This window comes from Bison bison, unplaced genomic scaffold (assembly GCF_000754665.1).
Source record: "Bison bison bison isolate TAMUID 2011002044 unplaced genomic scaffold, Bison_UMD1.0 scf7180017864483, whole genome shotgun sequence".
Lineage (NCBI taxonomy): Eukaryota > Metazoa > Chordata > Mammalia > Artiodactyla > Bovidae > Bison > Bison bison.
The window spans coordinates 199,307-216,747 of NW_011495043.1; the positions used below are offsets into that span (position 1 = coordinate 199,307).

At 39.2% G+C, this 17,441-nt stretch overlaps 2 protein-coding genes across 2 annotated transcripts in view; both read left to right on the forward strand.

The window, feature by feature from the left end:
- NUP43 (nucleoporin 43kDa) overlaps nt 1-8,749 on the forward strand; it is a 15,369-nt gene extending 6,620 nt beyond the window's left edge. Inside the window, exons 6-8 of the mRNA XM_010862541.1 lie at nt 927-1,078; nt 3,276-3,398; nt 6,467-8,749. Of these exons, the coding sequence (XP_010860843.1) occupies nt 927-1,078; nt 3,276-3,398; nt 6,467-6,696 (505 nt within the window). The 3' untranslated portion in view covers nt 6,697-8,749. The remainder of the gene's footprint in view (nt 1-926; nt 1,079-3,275; nt 3,399-6,466) is intronic.
- A 4,653-nt stretch (nt 8,750-13,402) lies between these two features.
- The window catches only part of LATS1 (large tumor suppressor kinase 1), a 37,764-nt gene continuing 33,725 nt past the window's right edge, over nt 13,403-17,441 (forward strand). Inside the window, exon 1 of the mRNA XM_010862566.1 lies at nt 13,403-13,787. The gene's annotated coding sequence lies outside the window, so the exon portion shown is untranslated. The remainder of the gene's footprint in view (nt 13,788-17,441) is intronic.

A 17,441-nucleotide genomic window follows, 5' to 3' on the forward strand; every position in this document is an offset into this window, starting at 1 on the left:
AGACTCAGTAGTGGCCACAGGACTGGAAAAGGTCAGTTTTCATTCCAATCCCAAAGAAAGGCAATGCCAAAGAATGCTCAAACTACTACACAATTGCACTCATCTCACATGTTAGTAAAGGAATGCTCAAAATTCTCCAAGCCAGGCTTCAGCAATATGTGAACCGTAAACTTCCTAATGTTCAAGCTGGTTTTAGAAAAGGAAGAGGAATCAGAGATCAAATTGCCAACATCGGCTGGATCATGGAAAAAGCAAGAGTTCCAGAAAAACATCTATTTCTGCTTTATTGACTATGCCAAAGCCTTTGACTGTGTGGATAATACCTTACTGCATTTAATAGATACTTGTAGTATTGATCAGAAGTTTATATTTTCTTTTTGAAGTGTATATTATTTAATGGGGAACTTATTTTTCCTCATCAGGTGATCCAATTAATAGTGAAATAATACACTCTAGATGTGATTGGGAGAAAAATACAGTCCAAGATACTTTTTCTAAGCAGAAATACCCTTTCTATGTTTGCAGCCTTCTCTAGATAATAGTATGTGTCAAACTGAAAAATATATATGTAAACTAAGCATTAAATAAGACAGAATAGAAGTAAGGAGTATGCTGTTTATGTTGATATATAATGTTTTTTAAAAGCTAAGAAATGGAAATTTTTGCATATCTTACCATCAAATTTTCTTGTTCCATGTGTCCAAATTGAAGAGAGAATGAATAACTCCAGCCTTTAATTCCCCCTCAGAATTCTAGTATTTAGAGGTATATTTAATGTAATCAGGTTTTTGACATGGTTTAAGTTTAGCCAGTAGCCCTAGCCACAAAATTATCATTTAGTTACTGGGATGAAACTTGTTTCATGGGTTATTCAATAATAAATTATACTTTATCACTGTTTGAAGTCATTGTATTTCCCATTAAAGGACTGGTGACCGAGTGCCACTCCACTGTGTTGATCGACATCCCAACCAGCAGCACGTTGTAGCTACTGGCGGCCAGGATGGAATGTTGAGTATTTGGGATGTTAGACAAGGTACAATGCCTGTGTCTCTACTAAAGGCTCATGAAGCTGAAAGTAAGTGTTGTGAAGATACATTAAGTTTTTGGTGGCTGAACTGTACAACATAGTGTTAGCAAATTTCCATAAATGATACATATGGATCATTCTACAGCAGAACTTTTGACTGAATTGTGTAAGTTTGTAATAATTAACTCCTTTCTTATTTGACATTTACATTCTTTAATTTATGTTTATTATACATAAAACTGTAGTGATTATCCATATGTGTTTATCTTTATGTGCTTATTTTTTAGGATAATCTTTAGAAATAGAATTGATGAGTCAAAAATTTGGCATAATTTTAAAGCTGTGATTCATGTTGACAAATTGTTCTACGTAAAAATAATAACCAGTTCATATTGTCATACCCAGTATGTCAGAATGTACTTTTCCCATGCAAAATACAGGTTGTTGTTTTTAATATTTGCCAGTCTGTGTGTTCTTCAATTTATTATTATACCTTTTTTTTTTTTCTTTTAGCAAGAACAAAAGATATAGGCTCTTGCCTTTTTTTGTTTGTCTTTTGATTTTAGTGGAGATGTTTTGGCTGAACAGATGTTTTATCACCACAGGTCAGGGTGGGTTATAGTTTTAAATTCTATCTTGGGAAAAGTTGGTATTAATGCTTGAATAAAAGTGTAGAAAAGCAAACATTATACCAGTATTGTAACTTTGAAGCTAAAGTTTCACATTATTAATACTTGGGGAAGATTATTAGTTTTTAAGATTATATATGCTATGCTATGCTATGCTATGCTATGCTATGCTAAGTTGCTTCAGTCGTGTCCGACTCTGTGCGACCCCATAGACGTCAGCCCACCAGGCTCCGCCGTCCCTGGGATTCTCCAGACAAGAATACTGGAGTGGGTTGCCATTTCCTTCTCCAAAAATTATATATAAGAAGCAAATAGAAACTGTTTCCCTCTTCTAGGTAGGGCTTTGTGGGGTGGGGGGCGGGGAGAGGGGGGAATAAATAGGGTATGCATCACATTCTGTTGTTGCTAACCCAGTAGTAGTTAGAATTATAAAGTTTCAAAGCTCTTCTCACCAGCCTATTTTTAAATACCAGCCTTTATTGTTAAGCAGAACACACTAGTGGCTTGTAATGTATTTCAGTTCATCTTGACTCTTGGCTAGAGGTTTGTTTTCTAATTGGAAAGTATATAAATACATAAGTATCTCGATTTGGGCAGTCTTCAATGGCTCTATTAGGCTCTTCTGTTTTACTTTGTTTTAGTGAAACAGCATAAATGTACTTTACACAGGGACTCACCCAGAACACATTCTTTTACAGAGGAAGGTCACCTTTTTGTTCTGCAGCATGTTTAATTGTGGTAACTGTCAGAATGAAAATGCCAGCTTGCAAACATGTGCCTTGCACTTTTTATACTACACTCTGGGTGCTTTCTAAGCCTACCTAACCCAGAATCACAGAACCGTTGCTTACAGACTACTTTTTTTACCTTCATGCTGCAGATACCTTCCTGAGGAGTCCTGGCCAGTCCTTGGTTCCCAGGTGTCTGTTGGCACACAAAGTTCCCTTAATGTTGAGAGCTTGAGGAGCCCCTAGTCCTAAGTTGGCTTCTTAAAAGTCCTTCATCTGAAACTGGATCCAGATTCTTGAAGCCTTTCCAGGTTTTGGCTTGCTGAGAGCTAGTTGCTATTTCTGTGATACAGAGCAGAGTCTTGGCATGAGCCAAAATTGGACTCTGCCTCTTAGAACTTCATTTGTATACTGCTTTTATGGTCTTCCCTCTCCCTTTCCAATAATAAAGCCTTCAAATATTAATGACATAGGAATTTAAAATAAAAGAACTTAACAATTTTCAAAAAATCTTTTCAGAATTATCCCACTGTCATTGGGTTAGCCAAAACTTTGTTCGAGTTTTGCCATAAATTGATATGGAAAAACCTGAACACACTTTTTGGCCAACCCAATACTTTTCTATATAAAAAAGCAGTAGGTCAGATGACTAGCATTTATTTTCATTCATTTGCTGGCCCGATACACAAGTAGATTTACTTGACGTCTTTATCCTATCTACATGTTTCAGCCATTTGGAGCATTATATTATGCCTTCTCTTTGACACTGAAGCCATTGATTTTATCACAGGCTTAGAGTTTGAAGGTATGTGATGGAGGTTAATGGATGATATGCCTAGAGGTAGTGTTTTGATGTTGGTTTAACTAACCTTGGTTCTTATCTCATAGTGTGGGAAGTTCACTTTCACCCATCCAACCCAGATCATCTGTTCACTTGTTCTGAAGATGGATCTCTCTGGCACTGGGATGCCTCCACAGACGGACCTGAGAAGTCATCACTCTTTCACCAAGGTAAAATGTTTTAATGAAGATTCTTTTGGGCAACTTTAGATTATATTTTGATACACCAAATGAGAAATAGTCATATTTTTAACATTAAGGAGTGACAGAAGGTTTCCTTTCTCTGGCCTCAGAGTAAATTTTAGTATCACAGGGCGTGAAATTTATCAGCTACTGACCGCTATACTGCTGACGACTAGAAATGCTATTAGCTGGCTAACTTTGTAAGTACATTGTTGTGGGCCCTCATGCCACAGAATAGGCACTGATCACTCTCCTATATTACATTGTCAAAGGTGTATGACAAGACAAAAGTTGATCCTTTATGTATTAAGGTACTGGTTTTGCAGAATAAAAGGCTTTGTCTCCTGATTAAAGACAGAGGTGAGTAAAGGTTGGACTTCCCAGGTGGCGCTAGTTGTAAAGAACCTGCCTATCAATGCAGGAGACCTAAGAGGTGCGGGTTCAATCCCTGGGTTGGGAAGATCCCCTGGAGGAGGGCATGGCAACCCACTCCAGTATTCTTGCCTAGAGAATCCCATGGACAGAGGAGCCTGGTGGGCTACTGTCTGTAGGGTTGCAAAGAGTTGGACACGACTGAAGCGACATAACACAAGTAAAGGTCATCCAGAAACTATACACTTAAAATCAAAAAGAATTTTTATTTTCACTTTTGGTATTTTCTAAGCTTCCTGTTTTTGAGCTTGTCTATGACTGCAAACTTTGTTCATTCACTCAGCAAATGTTTATGAAGTGCCATGTGCTAGGTACTCTTCTAGGTGTTAGAGCCCATGACAGGGAGCAGAAAAGCCTCAAGGCACGTAGAGCAAATATTCCAGTAGACAGTAAGTCAGTAGATGATGTTTCAGTAAAAGTCCAAACAGAAAAGCAGAAACTACCCTGGATTTAGAAGGAATTGTTTTCATGTGTGTTGGGCTAGAAGAACAAAAGGGAATGGAAGGGATGCTGGAAGAGCAAATAACAAAAAGGAGGAATGTCCAGAAATGAACAGTTGTTAATAACCTCCACTGCCCTGTTAGAAGTACTATCAGAGTTGGTTCTGGATCAGCAGAAAAGGTGCCACCTCAGCTGGGGCTGGAATCACTGTGTTGTTGTCAGAAACCTGGAGCTTTTCCCCACCCCCACCCTACTCTCCACAGCCTCTCTGCCTTCGTCACCCACAATAGTTATCTCCCACGCGCAGGGTTCACCTGGAAGGCAGATGGCAAGGGAGCCTGGAAAAAGGAGTTCATTCCTACAGTACATAGTAGAGCACAGCAAAGTAGCAAAGGAGACAGAGCAAAACGGAAAAGAACTGGATCAAATACCCTGATGACCATGCAGAAGAGTAAAGAGAGTAGGATGATAAAAAAAAATTAATTGGGGAGGGGCCGCTTGGCAGAGGAGAGAAGATCTGAGCAGAAACCTGAAGAGATGAAAGTACCAGTCACAGGCAAGCATTCCAGGTAGAGGAAACACCAAATTCCAAAGGCCTGAGACTGAGAACAGAAAAGAGCCAGTGTGGCTGCAGTTCAGCAGGCAGGAGGGGGAGTAGATGGTGAGAAGGAGCTGAGGAGCAGGACTCTGCAGACTGGGAGCAGGAGTTGAGATTTCGTTCTGACGTGACCGAAAGCCACTGGAGAATTTTGAGCAGGGAAGTGGGGTGATCTGTCTTATGTTTCCAAACAACCACTTTAGCAACTATGGGAAGAGGGTTGGAAAAGTGGAAGCGGGGACCAGGAGACAGACTTTGCACAGTGATTCTAATGTTCATTTTCACAGTATTCAAGAGTAATATTGGAGCAGTAAAAGGTAAACAGAAACTAAGAAGGAAAAGTCCAAAACTTCTCCAGAAAAATTCTGGAAAAAGTATGGAATGTGCAGAGCATGGAGTATGCCTGTGCTAATAACTTCATGTATGGAGAAACTAATAGTTTTATTAGTTTCTAATAAATACCCAGGAGTAGCTAAGCACTTGGTTTTTTATTTCTTCTTCTAGCCCCACTATCTTGCATTTGAGATTTTATAGTTGAAAAAGGCTGGTTAGATTGGAAATAGTCATTTACTGTATCCTGTGTCTGGTATTGCAATGAACAGTATTAGACACTGTGAAAAAGTAAAATAATCTATACAACCTGCTCTTAAGGAATACTTAGTTTTAATTTAGGAGAAGGGGCCAAAGAAAGTTAAATCATGATAAAAGAAATGTTGCAAATAGTAAATTATTAGGGGTGCATACAAGTGCTGAGGGTTCCAGGAAAGAAAAGAGAAGCATGAACCAGAGTCATCTTGACAGACTTCTCAGAAAAGGAAGTTGAGCTGGGCTTTAAGAATCAGCAAGATTTAAACCCACTAATTTTTAAACTTCAAGGTATCAGAGACTTTGCCTTGTATTCCCAGCACTTAGCACAGAGCCTGGCATATAGTAGGTGTCAGCCATTTATTGAGAGTAAATGAAATCTGTCTTTATTTGATCTGGCAAAAAGTAGAAAGAAAATTTCAAATGAAGGCTAAAACTGAAATAATTAATTCTATGTTAAATGCAGAGCACTGTCAGAGATAAAAGTTTATAATTTGGTAGTGTTCTAAAAGTCTACTTTTAAGAATATTTACCTAAAATAAATGCAAGAATAAAAGGAGATCTACAGCAAGTTGATTATATTTTTAGAAATACATCCAGAAATTTTCTCGTGATCACTTCATTTTTTGATTATCTAACCGTTTAGGTTTCTACATATTATCTACATCTATTCTACTTGTCCTCTAGCCATTTTGCTACATTTCTGAGACTTTCCATTAAAGTATAAATAGGAAGACAAGGTCAAAATTAATCTTGTGCTTTGCTGAAGAGTTCAAGTTTGAAAGCCATGTTATCCCATGAAAATTTGAGTGTTTAATATCACTGACTTAGAAGCTTTTGGTCAAAAATGGTGATATGTTATAATGGAATCATCAGCCTGTTATTCTTGAGAGTTAAAACAAGTTTATATCATTACATTTTTTAAATATTAGAATTTCAGAGATTTACTAGCATAAAACTGATCTTGAACAGTGTTTTCCCATTTTCTTTTTTTTCCCAGGAGGAAGAAATAGTACTTTTTTGTCTCATACCATTAGTAACCAAGCTAATGTTCACCAGTCTCTTATAAGCTCCTGGCTCAGCACTGATCCTGCCAAAGATCGTATTGAAATCACAAGCTTGCTTCCTAATAGGACCTTGTCTGTGAACAGTCTGGATGTTTTAGGTCCTTGTCTTGTTTGTGGAACGGATGCAGAAGCAATTTATGTTACTAGACAGCTTTTTTCATGAAGATAGTAAAAGATTTCAGGTAAAACATACAGTTACAGCCTTTCAAATGCCAATTTCTGTGCAAATTTTTGTTATTGGAAAATGTGAAATTTGCAAGGGGAACATCCGTAAACTATTGTTAATGTTGATGCCCAGTTTGTTAGTTGAATATTGCTCTAACAGTTGCTGGAGTCTGATTGATGACCCATGGCAAAAGAATTGAAATATGTGGCGGAACATCAGAGGGATCCTTGTTCTGATGAAAGCACTGCCTTCAGCACCATTCTAGACAGCTCATGGAACCAACTCTTCATTTTTGATGTTGTAGGGCTTAATAATGTCAAACCACCAACAGGTTCCTTTCCTTTTTATCAGCAGTATGTGGGGTATGATATGTCCCTCCCTGGTGACATTTTTCAATACTAGTATTTATTCTCTTTACTGCAAGTATTTCTTCAGTCCTTCAACATTTTATTTCCTTAATAATTTCAGTAAACTTTCTTCAGTAAGAATTGAGTAGAGCAAAAATGACAGTTTTTGGTAGTGCTCAAATTTTTTTTAAGGTGAAAATGTTTTGATGGGTTCCTTTATTAGAATGGGTTTGAATAGAACTCTCCTTAGACCCAGCTTTGTTTCTCTTGAAAAAAGACAAAATACATTTTTCATAAGGATTTTGCTTTTATATAGTTTTTTACACCATAGTTGAAAATTGCTGAATTGGACATTGTGCAATAAAATAGGATTTGACATTGGTAAGTGAGCCAGCTTCCAACTAAAATTTGAGAGGTAACATGTATGAGACTAGTATGATGATGTGATAGGAGTAAAGAGTTTTGCCATCCTTATCTTTAATGTTAATGATGACCTAACACAGAATTTTGAGACAGTTTTATGATACTGTCTTTCCAAAGTTTGTTAAGAGTAAATGCATCATTGAATTGTAAAGACCTTAATGAAAGATCACTCCTGTTACACAGGAAGTTTCTATTTATTTACTTTACAATTCCAACAACAGATAATTACAAGTTTTTGTCTTTCTGGCCCAATAAATATGTTCAATTTTTTTATGTTGACTTATTCTCAGGATTTTGGGGGTTTGAAGTTTTTTTTGTTTACATTTTAAAATAGAATATATATATATATATGCATTTGTTGTTCTGTATATATATATATATATATTTGGCTCAAAAAATAATTGACTAAAGATATTTAGTAACTCTGAATTCCAAAGAATCGAAGAAGGAAAAAAAATGTTGCTGATAGGAAATTTTAATCAGTTTCTAGTTTTATTGCTGGGGCTAGTTTTTAAAACTTTGTTATTACAAAAGCCATTCATTACAGAAAAAGCAGTCAAAAGAAAAAGTACCAATAATCTCAAACAGACATAGTTCTTTTCATACCACTTTGTATCCATTAATGTAAATAATTTTTCATAAAAAATGAAATATACATGTTATATTTGTGAATGCACATTCTCTCGCAGTAAAAACATGGATTCAGTAATAATATACCTAAGAATTGTCCTTTTGACTTTATATTTCCGTTTATATGAATACCTTGCAGCAGCCTAAGCTGCAGTGTCCCTCTCTTCACTCAGTAGAGGCATCCTCCCATTCCACTCGGCAGGTCAGCATCCTTGCTTTGAATGGGCTCAGAGTTGATCCTCATTCCTGGGAGACCCTGGCTCCCAAGTGGCACATTTTCCATGTACAGTGAATGGAAAATGCTTTGTGCCTCTGCTTTAATCATATTACCTGCTGCTGAAAAGCTGAAGGTTTCATGAATGCTGTTGGCACCCTTCTCAATTTCCAGCAGTAATGTAAATAATTTCTCTTGATTGTTATAGTAAATAATCGGTAGAGGGAGGGAACCAGACATTTAGGGTTAGCATACTAGCTTGGACTGGAAACAAGTTTGAAGTTTGAAGCTTTGATTTGATTTAAGGGTATTTGTAACCATAAGCAAAAGAAAGTACATTTGAATAGTGTCACATTTTCTATCAGTTGATGAGTTCTGCCAGATGTAATAAGAAACATAAGCTTTATGTAGTATAAATAAAACCCTAATTTATGAATGTGTTCATTCTCACTGCTTTCATTCATGAAAACTATCAAATAGTTTCTTTTGAGGACTCTAGGATCTCCAAGGTGAACAATATCTTTGAGGGCATCTCCAACCTAAACTTAATCATCACATCCACAGATTCCCAACAAAAAATTTTCATCCAGCCTCTACTTGAAAATACACGATGATAAAGTCTCCCATTTCCCAGTGTAGCCTCCTCATTTGACAGCTGTAAGTGATATAGCATATGGCAAGGTTTTAATGTGTGAGTGGGGTCCTAAACAATCCTATAAAAAAGGTAGAATCATTATTGTGGGTTAATGAAATGATCATGTGAACCTACTGTAGGTTCACTATGAGACAAAACCAACCACCAATCATTTTATGGAATTTCCATTGTGTTGGGGTGCTTTACTATAAGTTTCCACTAAATAAATGAATTTTCACATACTGAACTGAAACTTGCTTCCATTTGTCTTCTTTACTTGGGAGCCACGAAAAGCAAATTTAATTTCTTTCATCATATATTCAGATATTCAAAACTACATATTGTAGCTGCTTTGGGGTAAACTTTTAAAATCTCTTCAGTGGTTTCTTGTGGGCAGGGTTCCCTGTCCCACCTTTTTTGCCCTTTTTGGCTAAATCCGGCTTACCTTTCTGAACTCCTTTTAGGTGTCATTTTCTTGAGAAACCCTTCGCTGGCCTCTTTAACAATCTGGGCTAAATTGTACTCTGCACCATTGTGCAGAGCTTGTACTGTGCTTACTGCCCTCTGCTGAGCAGCCTGTCTCCCTCTACTGGACCATAAGCCCAAGAACAGGGCCCATCTCTGAGTTGTTTAACACAATATCTGATAATAGTAAGCCCTGAATCAGTCTGAACTAAATTAAATTCACAATTATGTTTTCCCTTTTTTTAAAAAAATGCCTCATTTGCCAAAGACCACCATTAAAGTGTGACTTCCAAAATGAATACTTCCCCAGTGGTCTCTGCCTTGCTAAGAGTATGACAGAAATCTATCTTGGTTCTGGGTACAATATTCCTTTGCAGTGGCTGTCTCAGCCTTTTCTAACTATTTTGATACTTGTTCAATTAGACTGCTAATTTAACTTACACCTTTAATTTTTCACACCTGATACTCCGTAAACCATACTTCCCTAAAGTTAACACCAATGGTTTTGATTCTTGCAATGGGTACATCCTTCCTGGTTAAGAAGACAAATGTTATTTCACTTTAGGAAAGAGCTAATGATCACCTTTCAGTCCTTTCTGCAGAAGCTGATCATTTTAGAATTGCCCAGCATGCTTGCTGCACCTTCATTCCCTTGGGTTAAATGGACTGTAATGCTTAGGCACACTCCTAGAGTCTTCCCAAGTATCAGTGATACGTGAGTCATTAGTATTCAGCTGCAGTTGTTGAAATATTTGTAAACCAGCCTGATTTTTGACATTCAGCCCCATTCATTTATCTTGTTCACAAGGCTACTGTGAGAAAAACACCTGTGCTATAGCCATCCTATAGCACATTTGAATCATCCTATCCAAATTTTAGCATAATTGAAAAATTCCTTGTCCCTTGAGAATAACACTTCTATTTCACAGTATTGTGGAAACATCATCCATTTAATAATCCATTCTAGAATCTTGTCTAAGAAGCATACTAAGTTCACTAGTGTATAGTTTATATCAAGCCTTCATTTAAGCTTATGAGATCAAGATATCTAGCTCAGACTAGTTAGATGATCTGAAGCAGTAGATGTGCTCTTGTTTTACAGAAATGAAATCTGAGTAGACCCAAATTATGATATGCAACTGTTAATCTATTTCATTGGTATCATTCTGAACCACAATTAACATTTAAGTGGCAATACAGAATAAAAGAACTAACAGACTACAGTCTCAGTGGTAAAGAATCCACCTGCAGGAGACACAGGAGACTCCGGTTTGATCCCTGGGTTTGGAAGATCCCCTGGAGGAGGAAATGGCAACTCACTTCAGTATTCTTGCCTGGAAAAATCCCATGGACAGAGGAGCCTGGCGCCCTACAGTCCATAGGGTCGAAAAGAGACAACTGAGCATGCACACACATACTCGACTACAGTCATCTTAGCATCAAAACATTTTCAACACTTCACTATGTTAGAAGAGAAAGCCACAAAGGAGGTGGGGGTGAGAAGACAGAATTAGGGAGAAGAGACTAAAATCTAGCTGATCAGGTAAAAAATTTTAATTATAAACAAACTGTCATGACTGGACTTTGGGGGAAGAACGGTTGACAGCCCAACATAGCCATCAGATATGCATCAGTTTTCAAAACAATTTTTGTACAGGCCATGGAAATAAGCTGAACTTAAATTAATACCAGACTGTAAAATACTAGCTGCAACAAATCAAAACACAGACCTTACTCCTGCATAGTATGGAACCAAAATTTCTTAGCTAGAGATCCTACAAGCAAGGATACCTCAGTAGCAACGAGCACAACTCAAGCCCAGATTTAGTTTCTAACAACATTCTCCCAATAAAAGGAACCAAGACTCCTTGGAGGGCAAGAAATAAACCAGGTAGTTTAGAGCATTTTGCAATGCCAGAAACTGAGAAAGTTTTTGTTGTTGTTTTTGTTTTTTTAAGCCCACAAGGATGGGAGTATGTCAGGGACACAGCAGTTAACTGGAAGAGCTCTTAACAGCCAAAGCTGGAAAAATTAGATCAATTTTAAAAACTCCGAAGCTATTAAAGAAATATCCATGAGTCCACATTGATAATGTTTGAAAAAAATTGGAGAGACAAATCTGCTCAGGATTCCAAATAATTTACCTAGATTCTCTGCTCTCAAGAAGGTGGAACACAATTCTCCACTCAGGCCTGGCATGCTGCGGTTCATGGGGTCACAAAGAGTTGGACACGACTGAGCGACTGAACTGAACCGAAGAGAATATGGCTACTCACAGTTCAGAACCTTCCCCTAAGATATTATGAACTGGGAAGGCCTGTGTTCCCAGGACCACAGTGCTCTGCAGACTTCTTCCACGTGTGCTGCCTCTGTTCCTATAATTACCCAAGTATGACATTTGGCCCCTTACATTTTGTTGATAAAAACAAAATGAGACAACTTACTCTACATAAAATAGACAAACAACAAGGGTTTGCTGTATAGCACATGGAATTACATTCAATATCTTGTAATAACCTATAATGGAAAATAATCTGAAAAATATATACATTTAGAACTGAATTACTGCTGTACACCCGAAACTAGCACAATATTGTAAATCAACTACACTTAACAACAACAAAAGCAAAATAACCTTCCATGAAGCATTGAAGAACTGAATAGGCCAAAGCTGGACCAAAGGTTTTCCATCACAAAAAGACCTTCAAACACAATGGCATGTATTGTCATTCTTAGACTCCAACACTCCTAGGAGGTACTTCCCTTGTCTTTCACTTCTACCACCTCCCAGTCTCCGCCACTTTTCATCTTGGTGGTTGGTTCTTCTCTCCTGAGCACTCCCTTTCTTCTTTCCCTGCTCTTTTCTCCCTCGGCTTCACAGAAGTAAACCTCTTAATATAGAGAGAAATTTCCTGAGCTCCTTGAATTATCCTGGAGTGTTTCCCAAAGACAGTAGTTTTCGGAGAAATCCACCTTTAGGTTTAGAGAAATGAAGAACTTAAGTTCTGAGGGTTGGTGACAGGTGACAAGGTTCAGAGGGCAGTCTGCTCTTTCAGATACATAATCCTACAGAGGGCAAACAGGCCCCTAAACATATTAGATTCACACTAGTCACAGAATGTTGAGGCTGAAAGATACCCTGCAGGTTACCTAGTTCTCCAGTTGAAGACAGTTAAGACCTAGAGCCACTTTGGGTCATATCTTCTACAGACTCTGTGACTGTGGAATATAGATTTTCAACCAACCTCTCCTGGAATGTAATCTTTTAACAGAGTTTAACAGAGTTTAATAGAGTTAAACAGAGAAGTTCACATTTGAACTCCATACAGTAGCCAACAACGAATTGAACATCAGAAAAAAAGAAGTCTTAAATACAGTTAGTCTCCTCTAGTTAAAAAAGAATGAGATATTTGAAAATACTAACTATATATTTTCTAGAAGCAGAATTGGCAAAGGAGCTCTGTACAATGGGTGGAAAGGACCTTTAAACATAAACTCAATGATCTATCTGAAACTTTAATTCAATCTAACAAATAAAGCCTCTTCTCGCAGTCATCATTATCCCAATTACAGCAATAATGACTTCCTCTTATACCGATTCGGTTGGCCGATCAAAATCTCTAAACTCCCTAGTCTGTCCCGGTTCAAGAATATATTAATCCGGCTGATTCAGCAAATTCTTAAACTCGCCGATTTACTCGGGGAAAGTGCTAAGCAAAATTCTAGTTATTTCAAAGTCTCTAGAAATCTTGAATCCTGAACTTCCAGAGCTAGGTTTCAGAGGGCAACTCACTGCTGTTTCCTTCTGAGAAATAAACTCCTTCGGATACGCATCTTTTATTCTATAGTCGGCCACAGAAAGAGCTCATATAATAAAACAGAGACACTGAAATACTTGAGTGGGCTTGGGAGGAGGGAGCCTGACGCCAGCAGACTGGGCGAGTCACCTGGGCAGCGCCAGGCGGGGGCGACGCAGCTGGCGGACACGCAGACTAGCGGGCCACCGCAGAGGGAGGGAGGCGGCAGGCGGCGCGCTCGCTCCCCACCACCAGGCGGGCAGAAGCCCCCAGTCCTCGGCCCCCGCGCAAGCGACGCCGGGAAATGCCCACATCCGGGAAACCTGCAAGGGAGTGCGGCGGCGGTGACACCGAGTGAAAGGCAAAATGGCGGCGGCGGCGGTGGCCTGGTGCTGAAGGGAGAGCCAGGTCCCCGCGACCTCCGCGACGGGCCGCGCTGGCCCGCGGCAGCCCCCCGGCGCCTCTGTCCGCCCTGCCCCCTCGGGGATACTTAGGGTCCCCGGGAAGGGCTCCGGCCGCCTCGGCGCCCGCCCTCGGGTCCGTGGCCGCTGTCCAGGAGCCCCGCTGTCCGCCTGCAGGTAGGTCCGAGGCTGGCGTAGCGGGTGGGGCGCACTCTCTCCTCCAGAGCCGGAGTTGGCGGGGCGGTGGCCGTGGGGGCCCACGCCCATCCCCGCTGGCGGGGGTCCAGGGGCTGCTGTGGGCGTGCGGGCCGCGGCGGCCGGTGCGGGCCCGATTTGGCTGGTTGCACGGACCTGAGAGGAGCCCTGCCCTGGGGAAGGGAGGCTTGGCCGCGCCCGGGGCTGCAGGAAGAGCCCCGGGCTTTGCGGCCTTGGAGGTTCAGGTTAGGCTGGGAGAGACCTGTGCCGCTGGAGGCCTTGCGCGGACTGTCTTCCCTCGCCCCTCCACGCTTATCCTCAGCGCGCTCGGGTCAGCGGTATTTAGGAAGGAGGGAAAAGCGAAAGGTGGTTCTGAAGGAAATGTGCAGCAAAAGAGCCACGGTTCTTTCATCCCAGAGGAACCAGATGCTATATACCTTGAACAAATGCTGCGAACTTATGTTTACAATCCTCTGTAAATAAGGTACTGTACACAGTTGGAAGGGGTAGGAGAGCTGGAGGGATCATTACGGAGTAGGAGTATGTATATAAACACAGAAAAGGAAGGAAAGGAAATTAAGGGGACACTGTTTAGTATAACTTCAAAAATAATTTGTGTCACAAAGAATGACTCTCAGATGACTTGATTTCACTCCATTCTCTCCAATTGAAAGTTGTTTTCTTCAGTTGAAAGTACTTCTCTGAGGGAGCAAAATTTAATGTCTCTTGACCAGTATGTTCATATTACTCAAAATATAACGTCGGGTAGAAGTTATTCATAAATCTGGTAAGAAATAAGTATAATCTCACACACAAATAATATTGTTTCACTCCAATCTGGGAAATGGATTTGAATCAGAAGCTTATCAGGCCTTTATGGATTATATATTGGAGATTAAGAAATTTTTTTATCACATTAACTCCATGTGGAAGAAGAGGTAGGACTCTTATCATTGGAATGAATATTCTCTGCTAAGGTGTCTACATTTGTGATTTAATAAGTTGACAGACGGGTAAAATGAGCTTGTTGATTCTCTAAGGCAGTGGAGGAATTTGACTGATTTAACAGTAAAAGAAATAGCATTGTGTTCCCCTGGTCAGCTGCTACTGCAAGAAACTAGATCATGGTACGTGCCAGAGAAGGCACATTTTTTGTGTGCTTGAATATTTATTGAATATGACTTGGCAGTCTTCAAAAGCAAATAACAAATGCTTCTGCTACATATTTTTGCTATGATACATAGATTTCCTTCTGTAGGTTCTTCGGTTTTTGTTTTTTAAGTTTTTGTTTGTTTATATTTCTGGTTGTGCCCGCAGGCTTTCTCTAGTTGTGGAGAGCGGGGCTGCTTTGTAGTTGTGGTGTGCAGGCTTCTCATTGTGGTGGCTTCTCTTGTTGGGATTCTAGAGCATGGGCTTCAGTAGTTGTGGCGCTCAGGCTTAGTTGCTCTGCAGCATTTGGAATCTTCCTGACCAGGGATTGAACCTGTGTCCCCTGCATTGGCAGGTGGATTCTTATCCACTGTACCACCAGGGAAGTCCCTGTGTTTTTGTTTTTAATGTTTCGTCTTGTTACTCTGCATAAATGTAGAATTGGAATAGTTTCCACTCTGATGATTTAGTTTTCCTTCTAGATATTATGTTTAGATTAATGGGGGATTTTTGTTGACTGCAAAGTAATTTAGTCATTGGTCAACATTTTTATCAAGTATAAATGGCAATCCTTTTTCATCATGAAGATAAAATATAGTGATTGTTTTCACTTTTGATAAGTTAGTTCTTAGAAAGTGAGTTGGAGAAAACGTCATCAATATGCAGAGATTCTTGAATATTGCTGTATGAGCAGCTGAGGCTTTGCTGCTAAGATGGTACATATTACTGTTGCTGTTCTCGTAACTGATTTAGTCAAAGTATGGAGACATGCTGTCTTTTTATAAAACTAATTCCACCTAAGGTAACAATTTGAAATCTCTTGCTATAATGGCATCTATACTTCTTTTAAGCTGGACAAGATATCAGTGATGTTTTTTGAGACTTACACTTGTACTTTTTTTTTTAATAAATGTGATAATTTATTTTAAAAGGAAGAAATCTAGGGCACATCATTGTTAATGCAGTCCTTTTATCCCTGGAAAATGGAACTCATACTAAGCTTTGAATCTCAGGGGGAAGGGTATGGGGGGAGCTCATTTTGTTCTTTGTGTACATGAGAAAACTCTCTTAGCAAGTTGGACTTTCAAGTGTTGGATAATGGGATAGTAGGAACAGTTATGATCCATAAGTTTGTTTTTTAAAAAAAAAAAAAAAACTCTAATTTTGTATTGGGGTGTAGCCAGTCACCAATCTTGAGATAGTTTCAGGTGAACATCGAAGGGACTCAGCCATTCATATACATGTATCCATTCTCCCCCAAACTCCCCTCCCATCCAGGCTGCCACCTAACATTGAGCAGAGTTCCATGTGCTACACAGTAGGTCCTTGCACATTTGATCAAGGTCTGAACTTTCTAAGAAATGGAGGTTTTGTCTGTCCAGTCTAACAAATTGAAGAATTCCTTCAGAGAATGTGAACCATAATCCCTTAGGAAGATGTAGGTATGATAAAAAGAGCCCTGGACTGGTTCAGGTTATGGTGAGTCCATTTCTAGCATGACTTCCAGCTGGCTATATGATCTTAGGCAGGCCACTTTACCTCTCTGGATCGATCTTCTCATCTGAAGAATACACACACACACACACACACATATATATATTCCCAAGACATCTTATGCTCTTGTGATTTAGCAGGAAAAATAAGTTTTATTTGACTGTGCAAAGTGTGTTCAGATAGGATAACAACTAACATTTCAATAAAAACTTCATGAAGGAAGCATTTGAATGGTACCTTAAAGGCTGGGTTTCATTTCTTCAAGAAGAAATATGGCAGAGGTTTTCCCAAGAAGAGTGAACAGAAAGGGTAAGAACATGAAAGTAGAAAAGCACAAGGTACATTAGCTGAGAGCAAGTAATTTGGTGTGATTAGAGTGTCTGTTACATCCAGGAGAATCTGGGTGGGTAAGATGGTGAAAAGAGTAAGAAGATAATAACATTTATTGAGTCAGGCACTTATTCTAAACATTTGACATGTATTAAACTTATTTAATGCTTAAAATAACCCTATTTAAATAGGACTGTTGCCCACATTTGAAGATCACAAAGCTAGTTACTAGTAGAACTGGGATTTGTACCCTGCTCTTCGAGCCAGATCTCTGGCTTTAATTACTAAGCTAAAGGAATCATTGAGGGCTCTGGAGTAGTGAGGTAACATGGTCAGAACTATATATTAGAAAGACTCATCTGGCACCAGTGTGGTATGGATTAAAGAGGTAAGCTATTTAGTGTTGAAGAGTTGTTTTAAAAATGTTCTCTACTTCTTGAGTTTTCACATATCACTTTCACATTTGTTAATGCCAGGGTCAATTGTACATTGTTGGGAGGGCTTGTAAATTAGTACAGCTTTCTGGAAGGCAACCTAAATAATAAGTATCAGAATTTTAAATACTCATTCTCTTTGACCCAGCAATTCCTTCCACTTCTAGGAATTTATCTTAAAGAGAAATGCTCAATAATTGGCACACAAAGGTCCCCCCCCCCCCCCGGG